Here is a 26,234-nt window from a genome sequence, read left to right as displayed (position 1 = left end):
CAGTTCTGTGTCTTCTACAGAGTCAAAATCAAACATATCCGTGGCGTGTATTACTGCTTATTCGGTTGTCACAAGTGCGCATCTACTACATATCTCGTTTTTATTCTTCATCGTGTGGTAGTGTTGTGATTAGTTTGAAATATTTATCTTGTTTTATAGTAAAATGTAACTAAACTAGAAAACAAGATAAATATCAAACTTTTAGTTTAATTACATAATTTTTTTTGTAAATAGTTCTTTTTTATTTTTAACAATAAATACGCTAATTTTAAGTAAAATGCCCTGTTTTATACCTTTTTTGCTTTTACCTTTTATAATTTAGTTATAATAAAAATTAGCTTTGGACTTACAGAAACAACATAACGATAGTGGCGTGCAAAGGGTTAACTGTCCAGAAATCCACCAGTGTTTTTGTAAGGGGCTCATAACTGTCCAAATGGAGTTTTATTGCAAGATGCAAACTATTCCTGACAGCTACCTGCAATGGACGTGTAAAAAGCAGCCAAATGTATTAATATTTACATTTAACAATACTGCAAACAGTCTTCCAGCTCTATGTATGTGATATCAATGCATAACTTCACTATTATGCAATTAAATAATTATTTAAATAAAGTGCAAAAAGTAGCTATTTTATACACATTACCATAAATATTGTAAACAAAATGCACTGTTTATCTCTCTCCCAGAAGCATATGATAAGGCATATGTACAATGTTTTACCTAGCGATAACATAGCGTTATCTCACAAATTAAGAGATCATGTAGCATTTTAAATTGTAAAATTCCACAAGTAAGTTTACAACTAAGGAATGGAAAGTACAATTTGTGAAGAGTTACAAGAAAGATAGATGAGTGATTTATACCCTTTTTGTATATGACTATCTCATAGCTAAATACTTGTAATTCGCATTGTTAATTACAAACAGTGATATTTATCAGATATACCTCATCTTCTCCTCTACATTCTCTACAAAAATAATTATGTCAAGAAAAAATTATCATATTCCCTTGCTGTTCGATTTGTGCACAAATAAAAACATAAATGAGGAATACAACTTTAAATGACTCACTCATTTGTATTATACATTGCCATGAACTAATCTAAACAATGGATATCTAAATAATTATCAATTTAAATAACTTGTTTATTAAATTTAATTGTTGATGTGTTAGCTAAATGTTTCGTTCTAAGCTGTTTAGTTATGTTTGATAAAAAAAATTAAATTTAAATTATGAGCCGACATAATCAAACAGTACCCACACTCATACATCAATTAGCATTAATGGGAAAGTAATAATAATTCATGCCCAGCAGTACTACTAACTATACGCATAGTAACACTCGTCCAAAATCAACAAGAAAGTCTAATCCAAGTTAGACAAAAAAAGAGAAGAACCTACTGTAAACTGAATTAATTTACAATCCCCTGAACCATAAACCAGGCGGAATATAAATAAGGTTAAGGACTATGCACTTGTTGATTATGCAAGTATGGGGCATATTCCAAGATGAATTTAGTGGTTAGAAAAACCAAAATTTACTTTCTAATTCAGTTTTATTTTCATCCCAAATTGGAGAAACTTTAATATATATTAAAGATATTATTTTTATGAGTGGGCCTTTTATTTTTGAAGAAATCGGTGTTAATTCTTTCCAAATGAGTGAGCTCAAATTTAAAGTATGATGTTTGATATTGATATCACAATAGACTATCAATCTAGAGTAAAAAATGGTAACTTTTAAATGAAAAACATAAACTCGGCAGTGGATACTACTTGGGCAGCTCTGAGTCGTTGTTACGGCAGCTTCTCGACGAGGACGAGGACTGTGAACTCGGGGTGACAGCAGCAGTAGATGACTGTAGTGGTACATCACGTGTCTGGTTTTCGTGTACTCGTGGCACCAAGTCACATGTACCGTCCGGTCTTCGCTCAGACAGCGCTTCGGTGATGACAGAGTCGTAGCTGGGCGGAGGCCCATACAACTGGTAGTAAGGGGAGGGCTTCAGCTTGGCCAGATGAGTGGGGACTCCCGATGCCCCCGACTGAACCCCTGCACTCGAATTCTGCACCACACTGTACGAGGGCGGCGGTGTAGGGTAACCCATGGGTCCATTTCCTGAAAAATTTATAGATTACATTATTACTGTCTTAAAAAGTACTGAATACAAATAAAACCTCCAACAATAACAGATAGAATCGGAGAAAGGAAAAAAGGAGGGGAATAATAAATACAGCCTCTTTGGACAAATTGCAATGTACAGTGTTACAGTAATAATTCCAGTACCAGACCCAGTCACGTTCATGTTATCACAAGAGTTCTGTTGAACTGTTTTCTTTTCATGGTTTCATAACCATTTTAGTTATGTTCATTGCAACGAGGTGGTTGCAGTTATAACGACCTTCCTACAGCATCATGATACTTATCTACTTAGCCATCTTAAACTTTGCTCCTAGTCTACAGCTGTCTAAAAAGAACTCTACTCATTTTGTGCCTCATATTCTTTTAACATTAGTCCTAGTTAACTTTTTACTCCTTCTGAAACTATAAAAAAATTTGAAACTATGTCTTTTCTACACTATATAAGACATCCATGACAAAACACATGTTCTACATCTCAGAAAGATTTTTCCTATTAGCTGTCTGTTAGTAGAGGGTATTATTTGGAGAGCTTAAAACATTGTAAAATAAGCACTAAAGACTAAAAGTTTACTATTTTCCAATACACCTACAAGTCAATAGACAGACATGACGTAAACCACTTAGAAGCAGATACGGAAAAATGCTTACTCGTGTGCCTGAATTCATTTTTTTTTCCATGTTTTTTTAGTGCTTCTCCTGATTGTTTGATGCGATTATGAGACACTTATTAAATTACAACACAAGTATTTAACAATCTTGTTAAAAGAACTTTGCCTCAACCTAACAAGTCATTAATAGTAATTTTCTTCAACACTTCATCTATTGCTTTCTACTAATGATTTTAGACTTTAGGGTGGATGGTACAATGACTTCTACATAAATTAGTATAATTAATTGTACTATTGTATTGTATACATGTTTTTTGTTCCACACAAACAGCATCTCTCCCTCTATTCATCTCACCATTCTTATTGATCTAGAGGTAAGTCCACACCAAATTCCCCTTTCTGGATGTGTATATAGTAAGAACATGGGCCAATATCTAAATTTTCAATCCAACCATCAAAAACTATTCAGACCAACCGCTTTCAACCTTTGGCTGAGGTTAAATTTGTGCACACACCATGGTATTAAGGTCTAAAACCAAAACATAGGGCCGGAGGTTACTACCTTTACTCTTATCCTTCCCGACCATCACCTTAATGTCTCATTGTTTCAGGTAACATGCCGGATATACCACAGGAAATACCTCATTGATTTTCTTGACAGAGTCCCATTTTTTCCTGTGCTGAATTGACGTGTGTTTGTGCTCTTAACTTCTGTGCACTGACAACACCTGGTTTTATTTTTTCCCTTCTGGACTTCAAGCTGTTTTCAGGTATAATATCATTCATTACCTTTTCCTTTCTTTATTAGTGACAGTCCATTACTGTACATTGTAGGTTTGAAATACATGTTTATGTATTTTTAGCTTATTCCTAGCGATATGGAATGTAACAGTGTTGTTGAAATTGACAAACAGATGGAGTTGTCTATTCGAAATGAGGACAGTGATGGATTTGAAACTGTGAAAAATAAAAGAATGCTGAGAAGTGAGAAGCTAAACAATCACACTGCTGCTCGAAAATCTGGAAAATATATTCTGGGCAGTGCTATCAAAGATAATATGCTGGGTGTTGTGGAAAAATACAGATATCTTTTTGTTTCTAGGTTAGCCCCTAGTGTTGACTGTAATTCAGTCAAGCAATACTTGGTTGAGGGTATTAAGGGAGATTATGAGGTCTCACAGTTGAGAAACATATATCCGGGTTACCGGTTTTTAAAATTGGAGTGCCTTTGCACAAAGTTTTTCTGTCTGACTTTTGGCGTACTGGACTGTATGTTAGTCGTTTTCGATTCCCTAAAGAACATAAGGAAGAAAACCTGCAATCTTTTTTAGAGGAGCAGATGTTAATCTGTCTGCATCTAAGTTTGTTGAATATTTGCAAGATATTCTATTACAATCCTCAATTAATAAGAACCCAATTTCTTCTAAGCACGTCAAGCTAAAGCCGTGGGTTACCGTTGGACTAATTAAATCAATTCGAGTTAGAGATAAAATGAGTAAGCAGCTCAAAGGCCAGCCTTTTAATACAATGTTAAAAACTCGTTTCAAGCAATATAGAAATCTCTTAAATAAAACTATTAAATTGGCTAAAGAAATGTATTTTAGAAATAAAATTAATGAATCAAAAAATAATAATAAGCTCTTGTGGAAAAATATTGCTGAAATTATGGACATGAATAAAAAAAAAGATTCCTTTCCTATTGAACAGTTTCTGGACGGCAAACTTAATATTGAGACAAATGATATAAATAATGTAGCTAACACATTAAATGAGTACTATGTTAGGGTGGGTGCCAACTTAGCCAGTGCTGTGCCTCCCGTGACTGAAGTCGTTATGAATGACGAGGATTACGGGGCGAATTCTTACTTCCAGCTGGAGCCGATATCCGAGGATGTCCTTGCTCGTGTTGTACAAAACCTTAGAGGCGGGTCTGCTCCGGGAGAAGATGGAATCCCGGCTACTCTTATCAAAATGTTTTTCAATTTCTTAAAGCTTCCACTTCTACATATTATAAACAATAGTATGTCACAGGGAATTTTCCCAGCATCTTTTAAAATGGGTAAAGTAATCCCAATCTATAAGGGAGGCCCAAAAAATCGATGTGTTAGCTTCAGACCAATAACTTTAACTAGTGTTTTATCTAAATTATTGGAAAAATGTGTCAGAATTCAACTCGAAAAATATTTAAACATCAATAATATTCTTGTACAAAATCAATTCGGTTTCAGAAAAGATAAGAATTTGAATGATGATTTATATTTGCTAACTAAAAGTGTTCATGACACGATTAGCCGTAATAAAAAACCATTATTGATTTTTATAGATTTAGCTAAAGCTTTTGATACAGTTGATAGACAACTATTACTACAAAAATTAAAATATATTGGAATACAAGGGAACTCTTGGAGATGGTTCAAAAGTTATTTGTCCGATCGGTATCAAGTTGTTTCCGTTTTGGGCCATTCAAGCGTTCCTCAAAAAATTGAGTATGGGGTTTTGCAAGGCAGTACTCTTGGACCCTTGCTTTTCTTAATTTTTATTAACAATCTAGGAAGATTGACTTTGTTTAAAGGACAGATATTTCTTTATGCGGACGACACCGCTTTGTTATTTGAGGGTGAAAGCTGGGAGGAAGTGAGGGATGTGGCTGAGCGCGGTCTACTCACTGTCAAGCGCTGGTTTGATCAATGTCGGCTCACAGTTAATATAGCCAAAACTAAATGTATGCCAATCTCTATACGAGCTGACGGCGATCCTTTTGTTTTTAAGCTACGGTTGCATACTTGTGGTGGCCAGGATGGATGCGTTTTGTGTGATTGTATTGATAGGGTGAGTGAGTATAAATACTTGGGTGTAGTTTTTGACAATCGTTTGAAGTGGTGTAATCACGTTGCTTACATGCGGAATAAACTTCGTAAATTTATCTTTATATTCTGTAATCTGCGTAATATACTTACAATAGATCTTTTAAAAACTGTATACTATGCTTATGTGCAATCAATTCTTCAGCATGGTAATTTAGCATGGGGTGGCTGTTTCCAAAATAACCTTGCTCCCTTAGAAGTCGTTCAAAAAACTATTATAAAAGTAGCTCTGAAGCGAAATCGTACTTATCAAACCAATTTATTATTTGAAGAATTTAAAGTTTTTAACGTCTCGCAATTATATATCCGAACATTAATTTTGTACATTTTTCAACATCGAGATTCAATTTTCATTCACAGTAACCACAGCCATTTTACGCGTTCTTCACTTCATAACAGAATTTTTGTTCCTAGACTCGTTAAAGCCTTTAATTCAACATCATCTCACTATATTGCTCATATAATTTTCTCAAAATTACCATACTTTATAAAAAACCCAAGACCTTGCACTATTAGTACGTACAAAAAATTAGTCAATAAATGGTTAGTAGATGCTGGGCGAGATGGATTTCGTCAGTATTTTTCCTCAATCTACACCTAGATATGCTTTTTTTATGTATTAAATTTCTGTTATATTTTTGTATTACAATCAATGTTAGTCTGAGTGTTTGGTGAGTTTGTACAATCGTTTTGACTGCAGGCCAACGAGTACGTGTAGTGCGTGCATGTGTGCGTGTGCGTGATTGGTGTGTGTGTGTGTGTGTGTGTGTGTGTGTGCGTGGGTGTGCAGTGTGTGGTCCAAGTCTCTCTCTACTTATATCGGCTAATTTTTAATTAAGTCTTTCTGATTGCTCTTTTTTATGTAAGTTACAAGTTTTTATAAATTAAATTTTTAAGTCTTCAAATTATATTTTCTAAATAAGTATATTCCTTTCAAATTTTAGATTATTTATTAACTGAATTTGCTCATGTATTCCATGCTCTGGCCTTGTATGGTTTATTTTAGAGGTTAAATCTTCATTTCTCATTTGTTAATGAAAATGTTTTTATTAATGACAATTCATTTCCTTATTTTAATTTAAGTTTTTTGTGTTATTGGTAGTGCAGACTGAGGAACTCGTTTCCCCACACACAGGCTGGTGCCCATGTGGGGATAATTTCCTATAAGTTTTTTGTTATGTATTATATTTAACTCTGTACATAAATTTTGGAAATAAATCAATCAATCAATCAAGCAGACAACCACAGAGGCAAACATGTAACAGTGGGTCTTTCTGAGGGTAAGTGTAAAATCAAATTAAAATAGTGGGGAAATAAAATCTCTAAGGATGTAAATAGTTCTTCTACAGTGACTTGTGTAAATAGCCTAACTGTGTTGTTGTGGAATATTCAGAGCCTACCTAATAAAATTGTCTATTTAAACTTATTAACATCGAACAATAGTGTTGATGTTATTTGTATAACGGAGCACCCATTGTATAAAGTAGATATTGTAAATATTGATTTACCAGGATATAAAATTGCGGTTTTTTTTTGCAAGAACTGTAACTGTGCATGGTGGTAGTGTTATTTTGGTCAAAAACAATATTGACTCGCAAGTTTACCAAAATTTACCCGATGTTGCTGAGGAGCTTGTTTTTGAATCGTTCGCGGTACATCTAAAAACTTTTAATACTTTGCTAGTGAATTTCTACAGGTAACTTTCACGCTTTTATAGATAAACTGCATGACATCTTTTTGTGTGTGCAAGGTGTGAAGTTTAACTTTATATGCATGGGCGATTTTAATGTAGACTTTTTGGAAAATAACAATGAAACACAAGAACTAAATAGCTTAACAAAATCATTTGGTTTATATACTGCTGTACGAGAAATGACCCATCCAAACTTTTTAACACACAACGCTTCAATAGGGACTTGCATTGATAATATTGTGTCTGCATTGCATCCAAACAGATGGACTGCTTCTGTGTTATATACAACAGTCTCTGATCACAATGCTATCCTTTTCTGTGTTAGTTTGGAGTCTACAAACCGAGACAGAATAAAACATAAACATATAACAAGGCCTATAAGCTATGAAAACTCTGCTAGATTTTTGTATAATATTAGCAAAGTAGACTGGTTTGTTGTATATAATAGTAACCTAGATATTAATAAGTTTAATATGTTTTTTGATCTATTTCTATGGGCTTTAAATACTTCTGTACTAATAAAAACTAAAAGTATTGAAAACAAAAAACCAAATAACAAATGGTACCACAAAGGATTGGTTAATTTAAAAAAAGAATTGGATAGGCTTTACTTTTTATTTTGTAATACCTCAAATAACAATGTAATTAGGGAAAAATACAAATCACTGAAAGCAAAATATAAATGTGAAATTTAGTTAGAGCCAAACTAAACTATAACAATAATTTTATTGCTGGATCAGTGAATACGTCAAAGGCTTCATGGGCAGTTATTAATGAAGGAAGAAAGGTAAATAGTACATACCTTGGTATATACCCTTGTATATACTAGATTGTCTGTCTGCAGATATTTTTAATTCTTATTTTCTTAATAGTATTGAGGATATCCCTAAAAATGTACCAACTTGCCCAAATGACTACAATGTTTTCTTAAGTAGAAATATAAAAAGTAAAATGCCTTTAGGTGAAACTTTTACTATCAAAGAATTCGCTGTTGAAGAAGTTTTCTTAGCCATAAATAAACTAAGTAATAGCTCTTGTCTAGATATTTATGGAATAAATGCTTTAAACTTAAAAATAGCTTATAAGCACATAAGTGAGGTCTTAGCATACTTATTTAACGTATATGCATCACACAGGCCTTTTATCCTGAGAAACTTAAACAAATTAAAGTGATACCAATACATAAGAAAGGTCAGAAAGATTTATGTTCAAACTATAGACCCATATCCATTGTGCCTACAGTGTCGAAGGTCTTGGAACGTCTCATACAGTCAGATCTACCTAGAATCTACCTAGAACGAAATAATCTTTTATCAGAATGTCAGCATGGTTTTAGGCCTAAGCGTAGCACTGTTGCAGCTACTCAAGCTCTAATTACAAATTGCTTTAAAGGTCTGGAGGCTAAAAGGAGTGTTCTCTTTAGATCGTATGATATGTCCAAGGCCTTCAACAATGTAACACATCATGTGCTGCTAGATAAGCTGTATTTTTACTAGTTTGACTGTGTTGCTATTTATTTTTTTAGATCTTACATGGAAAAAAGATGGCAGTCTGTATATTTAAATGGCTCTTTTTCAAATTCTTTGCAGATTGTACAAGGCGTACCACAGAGGTCTATACTTGGTCCGACCTTGTTCATAATTTACATAAATGATCTTCCAAGTAACATCATGGAGCAACACATAAGAGTGTTTTATGTTTGCAGATGATCTAGCAGTGTGTGTTCAGGGTATTGGTCCTCAGACAGCTTAAGGTATTGTTACCTCTAAATCAGATGTAATACATGACTGGTGTAATGCTAATAAGCTGAGCTTAAATAGGGAGAAGATTCAGGACACAACTTTGCCTTCGTTCAGGTTCAGAGAGATTGGCATCCTTAAATTTCTTGGGCTTCCATCTTCAGTCCAACCTCAAATGGCACTCTCACATTGACAATCTGGCCGCAAAAATTCAAAAGGGTCTATTTATGATTAGATCATTGAGAGGGAATGTGTCTCCTGATGTTTTCCTTTGCATCTACTATGGTCACAAATTATGTGTGTTACAAAAAAAGCTGTCCGTCTTATCTGTGGTGCGGACTAGCAGGCTCACTGCATTCCATTATTTGTTAGGCTAGGTATCCTTACTCTACCGTCTATGTATGTTTTTTCAGTTTTTATGTATGTAAAGGAGAACTTGCAAATCACAACTAAAGTTAGTGACATACATAACTATATTACAAGAAATATACATAATATAGCACAAAAAAGATGCATGTTTTCAGTGACTCAACAAAGCTTTCTGTATCAAGAGATTCAAATGTACAATAAATTACCTGAAAAATTAAAAACTATGACATTTCATAGTTTCAAGATAGCACTTAAGGAAATGCTATTGAATAAACCACTGTATACACTGTATATTACAGATTTGTATGGTGAAATAGCTGCACTATTTCCTTAAGTTTATATTTAAGTATGAAATTGACGGCTGTCATGCATTTTGTAAAATGTCAACGACAATAAAGATTTCTGCTATACACCTGAGGAAGAGGATAGATTTCAATCCTTAACATTTAAGTGTTATTATACATTTTGTAACATATAACGATGGCAAATGTCCGAAATCCTATTATCCTTTCAAACCTTCTACCCTCAATAATAAACAAAAATAAACATAGAAATAATTAATTGTATTGTAGTCCATGCTACAACATGAGTCCAAGCACAGTGACAAATAGAATTATGTCAATTGAGAGTAGCTTTCACCAGCAATTTTGATTGGTGACATCAAATAAAAATAAGGAAGTTATTACACCTTCCACATGGATTTGTACAATTTGTTGAAAAATCCGAAAAAAATAAGTGATAACAGTATGAATTTTACTGCTGATAGGATTATTTATAGAAACTGTAGCAAAATTGCACCGTAAGGAAATAACCAGCAATAAAGGTTGAATTATAAGCCTACAAGAAGAGTAAAAATTGTGCACAATTGGTTCTTAAAAAAATATTCTAGTAATGCTGTCCTTTATTTAATAAGTAAAATTAGAATTAAAACTGTCAGGACTATAGAATTATAGATACTACACCTTAGGCTTAGTCTCTTTATAAGTCCCTTGTGTATTAGCAATGGAGGATGATCTTTGCTCCCATTTGTGGATATCAAATCATCTTATTAATATTAATTTATTTTTCAACAGTATACTTTCAGAGAGCTCCGAATAGTTTTACTGTCCACCTCCGGTACCTCATACTCTGAACATTCCACTGTTTCTTTCTGTTTGGCCACACAAACAACATGGCAGATCCTTACTGAAAAGATCTATTCTATGTAGATGTTTTTGGAAATAACAATGACGTTGATAATGAAACAGGATAGGGTGCAGAGAAGGAAAAGTCAAATGACTACCACTGATTCACATGCTTCAAACAAGCTTTCAAATGATTTGATACTGTCTGTGCGATTGATTAACCTGATACCAACAAATACAGGTAAGTGTTCGGAAGCTGTAAGTTGGTGACTCTGAACTTGGAAGTTGTCCCTGCCCCTTGCCTAGTAGTGGTAAATGTTCCTGTATTGTATAAGACCAACTTTTTTTAGAGTACATAATCAAATCCAAAACAAAACAGATAATGCCATGTCAGGTGCCCAAGCTCCATGAAAGCATCTCTGCATGTTGCTCTGAAATTCAATTTTGCAATGACTCTGAAGGCTTTGTTTGGAGTCTAAAGACCCGTTTCATCTTGTGTTAGGTACTGTCACCCCCATTGTCTTATTCCATAGACCATGTTTAACTGACCACTTACTCACGCTCCCAAGATCAAGAGTACATTCTCACAATAGAAAACAGTCTAGTTAGGTCACAGTCATCTACATAAGCATGGACTTTGCAACGTTTAACTAAGCTGGTCAGATCAGCTGTGTACCAAATGGGCCCCAAACAGCTTCCTCATGGTGCTCTCCACCCTTTCAATAATGAGAATGGAACTTTAGTACTAAATTATGTCATCTGAAGTCTCAAACTGAGATAACACCTGAAAAAACTGCATTGTGCGAAAACCAAAGAATGTCGGTTTTGCATGAAGTAAACTATGACTTATTGCACTAAAAACATGTAAGCACTCAAACATGACAAAAGAGCTGAACTTCTCTGAACCTTACCTTAATTCAAACTTATCTGAAAATATATTAATTAACATTGTACATGTACTGTGATTCTTTTTACACTCTGACTGCAATTATGAAAGCACAAATTCTAACTACAAGTGTTTACCAACTCAGTGAATAAAAAATTTCCCAAAAATATTGTTCTGGTAATATTGAGATATGTTGAATATCAGTGATACCAAAGAAGAGTATTTTCCTTGGTAAGGGATGCACTATACACGTCTTCCAGCTCTATAGGAAATGTCCACTCCTTAATGATCGATTAATGAGATTTGTGTTCACTCCAATTCTGTCTAATAGCTTTTATCAATTCAATATTTACACCATCAAGTCCCACTGCCCTGGAGTTATTTATTATATCTTTTTATACCTTCTGATACAGGCAATAATCTTACCACTTCATGGCCATGTCCTCGTACCAGTCTGTCTGCTGTAAATATTTTTCTATCTAGACTCCAGCAGGTTAATTTCAACCATAAAGGTAAATTTGTTCATCTTGGGATCCATGACTTTGCCATGTTTCCAAAGCCATTTTCATAGAAGATTTAGTAGTGGGTTTGTCATGCTGCCTTATGTGGTAGAGAGCTTGTCCATGACCAACACCCAATTCGAAGGCAGATGATGCAAAACTTTGTTTGTGAGCCACTTTTCAAAATTATCACTATTCATCTGGCCATGATAATCTTGGAAAACATTACAGTAAGCAGCCACTCTTTCTGATTATTTTGTTATTATAAGTCATAAAGCATTACCATTTGCTTCTCTGTCATAACGTTCAAAAATATGTCTATTTTGTCTTTTATCACTATTAATCGTTTTACTTCTCTTATGTTCATTCTATAACAGGTTCCACGTTCACTCAACACATAAAACTCTCACAGCATAAGGTATAAAGTATAAGACCCTCACAGATATACACAGCAACTCCTTCCCGGTCTATGAGAATGCTGTCTCTTACAGTGCGCTCTAAATCCCTTCTCTGTTACGTTAATAGTGATTGCGTATAAATGTGTTACTGACAGAATATTACACATTGTTATATTGTTCTTCTTCTATTCTGTTATCTGCCGTAATATTGTGCAAGAAGCATTTCTATGATGCAGCACATCACAAGAGTACTTCTGACATTTTCTATTAGATGTCAGGACATCCTTGGTCCTCTGTCATGAGTGTTTGCACCTTAATAAGTTCGTTGTAGCCACACAAAGCAGGCAGCTACCGCAAGTTGTAGTTGCATGTCGCTCCTCCTGGGATATTTGATGGTTTTATATCTAGTGTTTATTGTACCATGGAAATATCATATGCACAAATAGAAGATTTGCTGATAATGACACACACATGAATATGGAAAATGGGTAGTTTAAATTTTTTTTTAATTTGATAAAGTATACTAGAAATACCTTTTACGCAAATAAAGTATATATCTAAACTCTACAAACCTACCTATATATATATATATATATATATATATATATATATATATAAAAACAGTAATTTCAGCTAAATAACATGATTTTAGGTGCAAAAAGAAAACCGTTAAGGGTTTCATAACGTAGTACCTAGTATCCCAATGTGATCCGAAGGGATGTTAGGATAAAAACAGATTTCAAAAGGAAACAGGATTTTTCCAGACAATGACAAATGTCCGGAAAAATCCTGTTTCCTTCACAATCCTTCCATCGTCAAAAATAAACTTCAAACAAAGAGATTTGAAAAATTCAGAAAACATCAAATTCAAAATCAGACAATATTGAGCTCATATAATTAAATGCTGCCTTCAAGGAAGGCATATTTTAAAGTGCAATCTTCAGACCTTGATTCTTCCTTAGTTGTGCTTGTTTCCCCAACACCTAATAGAATGGAAAATCTCAGTTTTTATATTTGCAGTCTTTAGCAACAAAATAATGCAGTTTCAATTTAACATCTCTTAACTAAAAATGGCTTTCCACATGAGGCCAAAATATCTTAAGATTATTGTAATGTGTCAGCAACATTTCAAGTCGGAATGAATAACAATGATGATAATAGTGTTATTGCTTAAGGAAAATAGTGTAACCACATTGTAAAACCAATAATTTTTCTTTAAGTAAAAACAAAGTCTAGCAACTAAAAAGATAATTATCGAATTGCAGCTACAGCATATTTTAGTTCTAGCATCCATCTAGTATAGCAAGCCTTTTTGACTCTATATTCTGCTGTATTTTAAAAGGTTCATAGTAATATCACTTTCTTCTCAACTTTATTTTTGAATTTACATATATTTCTAAATTTTCTCCTCCACAATTTTGTGCCGATATAATCTGCTATCCCGGGCTATAGCCCTTTATTAAGTAAAATTATAAATCCAGCACTGGATGCAAACTGTTAAATACTACAAACTTAAAACTGAGTTTTAATAAATAATATGCAGGTTAAACTGATTATTAGCACTAATAGGTAGGAAGACAGGCGTGGTTGTCCATCTGCTCAGATTAGAAAAATCATAGGATTTTGTGACCCACTATAGTACAAGACATCATGCAAACCTGCATTGTGGCGTAGTGTTTCCAGCTGGAATGGAAGAATAACTACTGATGGGATAGTCAACTGAGTTCAACAATCAAGCGATCATTGGATCGTTTTTAAAATCGCTTGAATCACATTGATTGCCTTTGATTCTTCCAATTAACAAGAATAGTAAAAGACTGTCAGCTTCTGGGGCCAGATAGCTTTAGTTTGCATTCTGAAAACAAACTGTTGTTTAATGCACTTAAGTCTAAGATGTATTGTTTAAACTTCAGATAGGTACAGAAGTTTCTTGTGATAACACTAGTATTAAAAAGAAGATTACTTTACATTATTAATAAATGTTTAAATTTACTTTTTCTCATAATATGTAAAACGTTAATGAAAAGAGTAAGTACTTTGTATTTTTTTATTCAGAAAACCGATCAAAGCCGAATGTTTGAGAATTATAAGTGATAGATTTATTAAAACGTTAGGTTGAAGATCAAATTATTGAATCCAGTAAACATCCAGAAAGAGGTGAGACGATGTTACGTCAGCTCATCCTGAGAATCACTTACATTTTGATATAGTAATTGGCAACACAAGGGGGGAAGTGGGGTGCAGTACTTGTCTAAACGGCCAGATATGCAATGAAGTGGCTCGTACTATAATTTTCTAGTTCTATCATCTTAGAGACTGCTGGGAGAGGGAACACCAAAATCACTACAACTAAATACTGTCACAGGCTTTAGTGCAATTGTAGAAACTAGCGAATTTATGGTTTAAAGGAATTTTGTAGTGCTAATAAATAAATCATTATAAAGTCAAAACCAGTATCTGTACACTTACTCTGGGGCTTCCAGATCTGTTGAACAACAACAGTGTTCCGGCCAGCGTGATAAGCGACACGTGTGGCGGGGGGTCGGGGTCGCAGGTGTTGGTGAGGGGGCCGATGACTAGGTGGTGGGGCGGGAGGGTAGTGTCCTTCCTGTAACCAGTAACGGTACCACCACGTACCGCCAGAGCACAGAAGGAACATCAAGATCACCATGAGCCAATAATACCAAAGCTGGTAGAAGTGGAAGTTGGAGGAGATGCAGCATCCAAATGTGCAGCATATCTCATTGCGGGGGCAACTGCAATTATAAACAGCATGATAATGGGTACAAACAATTATTTTTTTATATAGCTTGCAAAGCTATAAAACTGGTCCTTCCAATAAATATTTTTTACCATATATATATATATATATATATATATATATATATATATACACATTTTAATAAGCAACCAACTTTTTCTAATACATTGTACTTAGTAATAGGCACAGGTTTGTCATTGCTCATTACAATATGATGTATAACATGGAGTAGATATTTACTTTCCACAATTTTATATACATAACTTTTCATTCTGGAGAATCATTTGAATTTAGTTACAAGTACAATACCAGTTCCTCACCTTACAAGCCAACAATGAATAATGCAAAGATTACATTAACTTATAGTTTTATTTTATAAATGTTTATGATTTTGTCACTGACATGTTTACAGCAGAATTAAGGGAGTCACAACCGAAATTAAATGAACTAGTCAAAATCACAACTATTCTGATAATGCTTTGAATTCAAGTACCACAATTCAAAACAAGTCATCTGCCTTGTAGTGAGTCCTGCTGAACTGATATGAGATATATCAGGAGTTTTAATATTTGTCTTTGAATTGGATGCAGGTAATTTATGCACATTTATCACTCCTAAATCATACATTTTTATATAATTTATTTTTGTAACTATTTAATGCACAACCTGGTTTAATAATTTTAATAGTAAAAATTTGTCTCAGGATTTAAAATTTTGCCCGGATAGTTTGGGGAGGACTCTCTCAAAAACCACACTAAAAATACACTGCAATAAATTGACACTGTTAATTAAAAAATGTATACATCCCACCAACCATGATAACTTATTGATTCTACAATTATTTGTTTCTTATTTCCCTCACAAAATAGCACCATGTAACATATTCTTTATAAAAATTGGACCTTGATTCAAAAACAGTAGGCTAAATATTACTCTGATTTAATTTCTTCCATTCCTTACCTTGATACATGACATTGTATTTCTTGTATAATGTACAAGGTTTGTTAAAAAGTAACGAGAAGTTTTAAGTTTTGGGGGGTTTGGAGCATCTGATTGTTAAGAATGTTTTTATTATGTTGGTACTCATACTCCTAAAGTATAATACGATTTCAAGCTGCATTCATTGTTTACTTTTTCAGTGGCAGCTGCTAAGGTTAGACATGTTTTCTGAGTTCAATAATTTTTGTTTATTAAGAATAATTAACAAAAGAATTTGAAAAAACAAATGTTATGTGACATGTTAAATAAAGTGTAAAATAAAGTAAGGAAAATGTTAACAAAGGTCTAACATTATCTATGGTGAGTCAGATATGAGTAAAACAAGGATTATACGAGTGATACAAACGTTTCAAAGATGATCCTGAAGACACTGAAGATGCAGAACGCTCTGGATACTCTGCATATTCACAACTAATGAAAACATAAAAGAAATGGTTATGAATGATCATCGTATTATGATCAGAGGAACCATGTATGTTGGCATATCAACAGGCTCATGCCATGAAATTTTTTCAAATGTTTTGAGTATAAAACATGTGACAGCAAAATCTGTTCCAAAACTGTTGATGTTGAACAAAAACAGCGGTGAATTGAAGTTGATCAGGAATTACTAAATGAAGTCAACGACGATGCATTATCACTGAAATGTGTTAGAACAGGTGGCAAAACATGGTATGATGTAGAAACTAAGGCTCAATCACTCCAGCGGAGGATTTCTGGTTTGCCACGACTGAATAAGACTTGACAAGTATAATCGAACATGAATGTTATGCTCACTGTAATCTTTGATTTTAATGTCTCATGCATCATGAATTCTTGCCACAAGGTCAAAAGGTCAATAAAAATTAGGCTACTAGCTGCAAATTCATAGCCGTTTGCTTTAAACGATCCGAAAAATCAAAAACAATTCATGATGGCTTTTACACCATGAAAATGCATCTGCTCACACTTCATTGCTTGTTCACGAATTTTTGGCCAAAATCAATACTGTAACATTGCACCAGCCTCCATATTCTCCAGACATGACTCTGACCAGATATTTGTGATTTTTTATAAATAAAAAAAGAGAATCTTAAAGGGTCATAGTTTAACAAGTATAGATGACATTAAAGGTGATCGCTGAAAGAGCTATCCCAAAGATCAAGTTTGAAAAGTGTTCCAAGGATTGGAAGAAGCACTGACACAAGTGCATAATATCTAATTGGGACTATTTTGAAGGTGCAACATTGTTGTATGTGAATAAATATATATTTTTTCAAAGAAATTTAAATTCCTGTTACTTTTTGAACATACTTTGTACTCAAACATTAATATGACATTTCCACATAAAAATTGAAAGCAAGACTAAGTATGACCAACATTGCAATAATGAAAATTAAACACACAACACAATAGGTTAACACGTTCGCTACCACCATGTTAAGAAAAGTCGTATACCTACAGACCAGCCGGCTCAAATATGAGCCGCACGGTTTCTTCCCGTGCACCGGCGTCCCAAATATGCGCCGCTCGGGGCACCTCAAATAGACTGACGTCCCATATTTGCGCCGCTGTTTGCATGCCACTATTATTGCCATGAAAAATCACTGGTCTGTTTTATAGGCTTGATACTTTTGTATTGGTCTATGGGGATGTCTCGGGCTCACATGTGGGACGCTTGGTCTCTGGATATCTTACAAATTACGTCCTATCATGGCCTATCATGCCAACTTGTTATAACCAGTGGCACAATAATTAGACTATCAATATGTGAGCACTTAAATATAATGTAGCGTGGAACATTCTGAATATAAGTGTAAATTTAATAACTTATTTAATAAATGTTCACTTATTTAGTTAAATAGTTATGACATATGGGTTAACAGTCATGTATTATGTCTTGTAGAGTAAAAAGAACCCCATTTATGTTTTTGTACCTTGAAATAAAATAAACTTTATTTCTACTCTATTTTCTTATATTCAACTTTTTTAATTTCTAAAATTAAAATTCTTGTAGACCTATAGCCTAATAAGATATGTATGATAATACATTCAATGAACTTGTATTTATGACTCTGTTGTTTGAGCTTTTGTACCATGAATTAAAATACTATCATAATAAGATATGCATGTTTGATTGAAACTTACCCTAAAACCTACAGTAACTGAGCAAATAAATAGTGGCTCATATATGGGACGCTTGGTCTATGTTAAGATTTTGATGCTATAGACCGAGCGTCCCACATATGCGCCGCCGTAAAAATTACGCAAATTAGCAATATATCAAATAAGAACAGTACAGACGTACATTTTAGGTTATTTTGTTGAATTATAGCTCAATTCAACAATATTTTATCCTTGGTCTATGGTTAGTCTCACACCAATTATTCTCAGTCTGTGTAGAACAACCAAATTTTGTAACGTTGGTCTGTTACGGTGACCCGGGCGGCGCAAATATGCGCCACCTGGTAGCGAACGTGTTAAGGAGGGCAGGAGTTTCCCCTGTTTTAATCAATATGACAAAAGAGTCTTTGCTTCTGTAAGATTTAGAATGTTGCCGTTACAGAAATAAATTAAGATGAAAATTGCATATAGAACAGTTACTATTAGCATCAACTTTATCTTTAAACAGTTTTATTAATATATGTTGTTGCAACTGATTTGTTGTTATTAATTTTTTGAATGTTATTTATCAAAATATAACGAGGTAAATCTGAGGCTATATAATTTACTAGTCTTTATCAATCATGATATTTCTCTATGGAGAAGTAAAATTATTATATACGTTTAAACCATAAGTTCATACAGTTATTGCATTTTTTTTTATTACATAAATAAATATATTTGATTTTCTTGTAGAATATTACTTTCAGAAATATTAGTATCAAAATTATAAATGAAGCTTAAACTAAGAATATTACTTACATGTAATACTTGACATCTCCGTCAATTTCTATCGGGCAATATTTTGCTTCCACCTGAAACACAGTTCAAAGATACAATTTAAGCATTATAACATAACATAGTTCATTATAACAATATTAGGATTAACATCATCAATATTTGGGCAAGCATTCAACACAAAATGCCTGGTCAATCATAAGCGATGCCAACTCAGTCATGAGAAGATCATGCGATGCTAATTAATGAAGCAGTCTTCATTCTACGCAAAGCTCTAATGTTTATCTTCCCTAGGATGAGAATTAACAAGGTTTCAAGCGCATGACTTCTTACAAAATCAACCCCTTATAATCTGGTTACAACTTGTTTAAACAACAGCAAATAAAATATATTAGGCTCTAACTGTAATATTTTTAAATTTCACACCAACAACAATATATTAGACTCTAAATTATAATACCAGAGCATACCAGCTTACTAGCCCAGAGTAGGGTTCGATAAGGGGACCCGGTTTTTTATATCGAAGAATGTAACCATCGATACCTAATGTCGCATCTCAAATCCTAGACTATAAATCAATATAAAAGTATCTATAGTCCTCAATAACAATCATACGTTTTAAATTAAAATATGGATTTAATATTTTCAGTGATCAAACAAATTATTATAACCAAAACTAGGAAAACTGAAGGCTACCATATTTGCTCTTCTCACAGTTACAGTTGTTTCTTTCCCATAAATTTCACATAATGGGTTTTTCGGTACAAGTCCAACATGTTGAAGCCACAAAAAACACGTCTTATCATCTTTCAAAGCAATGTCGTGTAGTTTTCTAAAATTGACTGCCATTTTTAATAATCAAATGTTACTTAAAAATGTAAAATTGAAATATTACGTTACATGTATTATTTGAAAGTGTTTACAGCTGTTGATATAGATTATCTAAGTTAATCGTTCAAAATAATTAATTAGTATTGATTGATTATATCAATGGTTATGATTAAGTAATATCGTTTGCCAATTTCGATATAAAAAACCGGGTCCGCTTATCGTACCCTACCCCTAGCCCATAACATCAGCCTTATTTATAGTTTAAAATTTCAGTATTTAGGCCACACTAAAATTTTAACTGGAGAAAAGTTATATAAGTGTAAATAAAATATGATACATAACTGTTTAGTTTAATAAACAATTAATGTTAGAACCATAACGGACAGAGGATAATTATGACCATCGGAAAATATCTAAATGATTCATCAGAAAAACAAAAACTCCTTGTACATAAAGCTTACAAACATAAGTTGATTTTAAAAGCACAATATAACATTGCATGTCTGAATACAATTAAATCAAGCAATAAACTTACATCTGTATTACTTAAAAACTAAAAAATAAAACACTCCAAAACTGTTTGTGTCTGATGTACTCTAAACACAATGCTGCAATACTATTCTAAAGCATAATATAAATTAATTTTCATCACGTGCAATCAGTAATTTAATATGAAAATATTTTACTGGGCACTGAAAACTTCCATTACAATAGATATAAAAAAACATTGACAAATTAAAAATTAAAAGGATATTATCTGTTTCTGTGGCATAAATTACCTTTTGGTGAAATATATATCTATAGATACATGTGAGACCTACAGTATAGCTCCACTTATTCAAATTTTAAAGTCTTATGAAATTATTATATTAATCATTACATTATATCATTATATTATATTACTATCATATTAAAAAAATATAAAGTAGACAGTGCAAAAGGTACGGTATATGTGTATATAAGGAGTATGTATTCTGACACTCCCGTAGCAGTCCTGTCAACATATATCACTGGTTAGAAATTCACAATTCACAATTACTAATGTTCATATTTATTTAGATTTTTTTCTTGCTTAACCCTACAAGTGGCAAGTTCAGAAATATTGCACCTAGTGTTACCTTATTTCCAGATGCTATTTAATGTAAAACAACTTCATGTAAAAACCTATAGTTTACATACCATACATGTCCATGCTCATCCAAACTATATGATCTATACTGTATACAATAGTAAATATACAATACACAAAATTTTTCAATGTTTATAGCTTAAATTAAGTATTTTTCAAGAAGCTGCACTGATGGCTGAAAACATGAACTTCACTGAAAATAATTTTTTTCACCAAGTGTGTTTATTTGAAAAATATTATTCATAAACACATACATTCTGTACTATACTGGAAAGCATTTAACGTCTTTCATAATATGTAAACTAAAAATAAATAAACTTGCAAATATTCATAACAACATTATAAAAACAAATTTCATTAGGCCTACTATTTTGTTTCACTGAGGTTGGATATATTTGACCTATAAAAATAGATTCATTAGTAGCAGACTTCTGTACCAATATCATAATATGTTATAATAGCTGTATGTAATATTGGAATCAAGATTCTAACATCAGCTGATTTATAAACCTGATTCTTGGCCATTCTTCTTGTCTACCGTACTGGCCATTACAAGGAAATATAATCACTCTTTTCTAATCGTGTTTACTCGTATTTTGATAATGTTTGATAAATTAGTAATTTTTTGAATTCAACACATTATTTAGTGTTGATAAACAAAATTTCTAATAACTGCATTATAATTTAATGTACTTAAATATTACACTAAATAAGGTTTTTTTAGTAAGAATATATTCACTTGCTTATCTGTTACAAAATTGGGACTTTTATTAAAATATTTATATGTTAATATATTTCTAATTTACAGTGCTCTCTAAATGTATAGCCTACTCTTATGATTAAGCTTTTCATAGGTATGATACTGGTTTGTTATTTTCCAGATTTTTTAAAACGTATTAGATCAAATATTTTTAATTTTTACATTTCTATTGAAATCTAAAAAAAAATACTACAAAAAAATAAGATAAATGTTATTTTTTTAAAGACAAAATAGATAATTTGATAGGACAACAGATTTTTTAGATATTTTCCATCATTATTGTTATAAAAATAGAACAGTAGTTCAAGGATTGAAATCATTTTCTTCATCAAGTGTGAATAACCTTACAGCATACGGTTAAGCATAGACTACATGAATATAAAAAAAAATATAGAAAATATGTAGGGATAAACTTGCCAAGCCATGGTTGACAAACCCGCACACCACCAGACACCTGATAAAGTTATATTCTAACCCTCAAAACTTAATGCTCTATTTTTGTCACATACATGATGGAAAATATATGGAAACCTGGAAGAAACATGTGGGCTAGTTCTACCATACATTATCTTAATTTGTTTTTATTGTTAAAACAATTGAAAGACGTAACAAACAAATAATTTAACCTTTTATTTCAGTATATATTAAATCTTGGCTGCAGTATAATAAGCAGCTACAACGATTAAACCAGTGAATCAATTATCCATTAGGAATATCTGTACTAAATGAATATAAAACCAGTCTAATCATAGTAACACATGCTAGTTGTGTCTAATGTATTAAATAACAATAGCCTATTGTTGAAAATTAATTCAAACAAAGGCAAATCACCTACAAAGTATTTGAGTTATCGCCATAAGTACAGTGGCGATAAACATGTGTTATTTGTGTTACAAGTTGCCGGATGCAAAATAGTACGAATAAAGTACGTTTTACACTGTCTTTTTAATACATTTATTTAATACACACAGACAGATTATATTCACTATTAAATTATTATTTTTTTATATATAAAAACACAGCTGAACTATACTATAAATTGAAATAACTATAGCCAAAAGTAATTCTTTGGTTTGACATGTTAGACATAAATATCGATGATTTGATTAAGGTGGAGGCCACTTATTATACTATAGTCAATAATCTTAAGTGATAAACGGTATTGTAGATGAATGCTTGAGTTCTGCAAAAAAACTGCCTACCACCAATCAGTTTTTACCATACCCACTCAGAGGGATAAGAGTAGACTACTCCATTAAAACTAAGTAACATATTTCATTTTTAAATAAAATTATTAGTTTTATTCTGATAAACTATTTGCTAAGAAGGGGGAAAATGTTATACAACAACTGGCTAGGCTAATTCAATCAGTATAATAAACAGACACCACAATTGAATCATCAATATTCATGATTATCTTAGCTACAGAAATCAAACTGTCAAAGCAAATGATGTTATAGGTATTTCAAATTACAATAAGTTATAGTTTAGCTGTTTTTATCTACAAAATTAATTATGAATAAAAAACTAAAAAGGTTATAGGCTACTGATGGCGAGAGAAAAGAAGAGACCTGGATTCTGGCCTATCTGAAAATTGCAGGCGCTACTACTAGTATGTTGCCGCGCCTTGTTTCGTAATTCCATTGAATGAATTTGAAAGATTTGAAGCTGAAATTAAAGATTTTTTTTATTGTTAAGATAACAATTACTAATGTTCATATATGTATAATGTAAATTTAGTGCTTTTATGTATATAAAATTTAACATTTAAGATGAGTCACACTCTGCAGGAATGCCACATTACTGAAAACAAATAACTCCATTGCTAGGATAAACAATTCGCAGGTTGGCTGTGGGTTGAAGCGCCTGAAATTACCGCGCGGCAACACACTAGTACACAGCTGTGCGCCGGCACGGGCCAGGTCTCTTCTTTTCTCTCGCCACCAGTATTTAATTATACAATGTAACAAACAAAACAGTGTAACATTTAGTAGGCCTAACATTTTACTATTATGACAGATAGACGAGCTACAGTATAATAAGCAGCCATTACAACAATTGACTTAGCAAATTGAACTATTGATTAGAAATACCCAAAATATCGGCTAGACTTTAATAAGCGGGCTACACTCCACATTCGATTGTTTTGATCAAACGTTTAGATTTTCATATTAAGAATAATTTGATACTGCAATTAATTAAAATTAACATGTGGTTTTAACTTATTAATTATAATAATGTTAATGAAAACAATAAACAACCATAAGTACCTTTCTGAAGATTTGAACAACTATAAAATAGCAACTAATATGAGGAAATTGAGTGAGATATAATTAAAAAGTGACGATATTTGTTTCAAGTGGCTTCAAGATGTGGGTTTGGTTCCTGGAAACTCATCTTGTGACATCTGCAAGAAATGGACACTCATGTCAAAAGTGCAAACATGGTGGCGTTTAGATGCCAAAAAAGGTGGAAACGCTCACACTGTCCCAAAAAGGTTCTAAGTTTGGCATGAGAAATATAGTTACTCTCATGTACTATTTCTCTATGAACCTGACAAACTATGACTTTTGATGTTAGAATGCAGAGACGAAAAGTGCATGTGTCGAGCAAAACTATTTGTGACTTGCCTTCTTCTATACAGAAGTTTGTTTCATTTGGCTAGATGGTAAGTTTGATGGGGAGGAAGTTGTAGGAGAAGTTAATGAACGTAAAATATGCAAAAGAAAGTACAACGATGGGAGATTAGTTGAACGAATTTGGGTATTAAGATGTATAGAAACTGTACCTGAAGGAAATATAAGACGGCATCGATACAGACTCGAGATCTGTCCTAACAAGAGAGACGCGGAAACTCTAATACCTTTGATATTGAAACATTTTAAACCAGAAACCATAATAGTCACAGACTTGTGGAAGTCTTACTTTCATTTAACTGATCATGGGTTTGTAATTTTACTGTAAACCATTAAAAAAACTTCATTGGTCCATTGACTGGTGTAAATACTGTACACAAACTATTGAAAGTTCTCGGCGAGCAGTCAAAATAAGCTTATACCAGCAGACTGTCTAGCGGACCATTTCTGTGACTTTTTGTACCGCAGGGAAATACGTCTGCCTGGGGAGAATCCTTTCATTAATTATATTTAAAGTTGGTTGCTTACTGCTATCTGGGCAAGTAAATACTGTATTGTAAAGTTTATCTAATATGTTTTAAAAAGTGTTCTTGTTCCTTACGACTATTACATAATATCGAAGTTTATAATATATCGAAATGTTTGAACAAAACAATCAAATAATTTATCACGAAAAACATGTCATCATCTTTCAAAGCAATGTCGTGTAGTTTTCTAAAATTGACTGCCATTTTTAATAATCAAATGTTATTTATATAAAATTGAAATATTACATTATACAACCTATTATTTGAAAGTGTTTACAGCTGTTGATATAGATTATTTAAGTTAATTGTTCAAAATAATTAATCAGTATCGATTGACTATATCGATGGTTATGATTAAGTAATATCGTTTGCCAATTTCGATATAAAAAAACCGGGTCCGCTTATCGTACTCTACCCATAGTTTTTAATTCATCATTAAATTATTACTTTTTAGACATAAAAAAACTGAACTATACCAATAGGCCATATGAAATACCTATAACGTGATACGGTTCAATATTGTGGTTTGTTCAGTAGTTTATATTTAATCAGAATTACCTATCATTGATTGGATCATCATGGTGACCTCTTATCATGCTACAGCTGATAAATGTGTCTGATAGTTAGTAACACAAGTACAGTACATTACCATTGTACTTGTGACCATTATTACAATACCACACAAATAACGTTCTTTGTTTGAATGAATTTGGAATAATATTGTAATCAAATAGATTAAATAGAGCTGACAATAATTAATTGTAAATAACTATAAATCAAACATTTTTGTAATCAATAGTTCAGGTATTTTTAATTAATAATTTGATAGCCATTATGGCTGCAGGCCAATTCTATTAAGTTAATAACATAAATGTTAATCTAAAGACCAGCTTAAAGTTCAGATAAAATAAGAAGACAAATAATGATTCCTGATGCCTCATTCTTGTAGGCTACAAATTACTACATAGAAACATGCCAAAATAATCAAATTTGTCTACTACTGAGTTCCATTGCCAAGCAAAAGGCAAGAATAGGCAATGAATAACCAAAAGTAAAATGTTACCTTGTTTCCATGTGCAAAACGCCACTGTACATCATCCATTACTTAGGATGTACTTTATTTTGAACATAGAGCTTAATTTATTATGTTTCTTTCCCTGACCTAGGGTATATCTAGCTGTCAAGTCGAACTAACCTAAATATATTTAACACAAAATATTACTAACCATATTGCTAAATTTCCCTATAGTTATAGCAGACAGCACAAAAATGTGCAGGCTCATTTCCAAATATATCAAGACAACAAATTCAAAATAAATGGAGTACAATGAAACATAAACATATCTGACAATAACACAAACTGACATAAAAAATCCAAGGACTA

General features: G+C 32.6%; 1 protein-coding gene across 2 annotated transcripts; it reads right to left on the bottom strand.

Annotated features, from left to right (window-relative positions):
* Positions 1-227: 227 nt before the first annotated feature.
* On the bottom strand, positions 228-26,234 carry LOC124362906 (vesicular, overexpressed in cancer, prosurvival protein 1-like). Of its 2 annotated transcripts, none has more exons than XM_046817791.1 (4): positions 26,077-26,234; positions 18,992-19,044; positions 14,797-15,083; positions 228-2,122 (listed from the first exon to the last, which is right to left on the bottom strand). In XM_046817791.1, the coding sequence occupies exons 1-4, from the start codon at positions 26,215-26,217 to the stop codon at positions 1,776-1,778; spliced, it is 828 nt and encodes a 275-aa protein (XP_046673747.1). In that variant the 5' UTR covers positions 26,218-26,234; the 3' UTR covers positions 228-1,775. The 2 variants fall into 2 exon arrangements, with proteins under 2 accessions (XP_046673747.1, XP_046673749.1); XM_046817793.1 differs by lacking the exon at positions 26,077-26,234 and adding an exon at positions 25,914-26,069.

This window comes from Homalodisca vitripennis, chromosome 5 (genome assembly GCF_021130785.1).
Source record: "Homalodisca vitripennis isolate AUS2020 chromosome 5, UT_GWSS_2.1, whole genome shotgun sequence".
In the NCBI taxonomy this organism is placed as follows: domain Eukaryota; kingdom Metazoa; phylum Arthropoda; class Insecta; order Hemiptera; family Cicadellidae; genus Homalodisca; species Homalodisca vitripennis.
The sequence above is the reverse complement of the archived record's forward strand: the minus strand, read 5'-3'. Positions and strand labels throughout refer to the sequence as shown.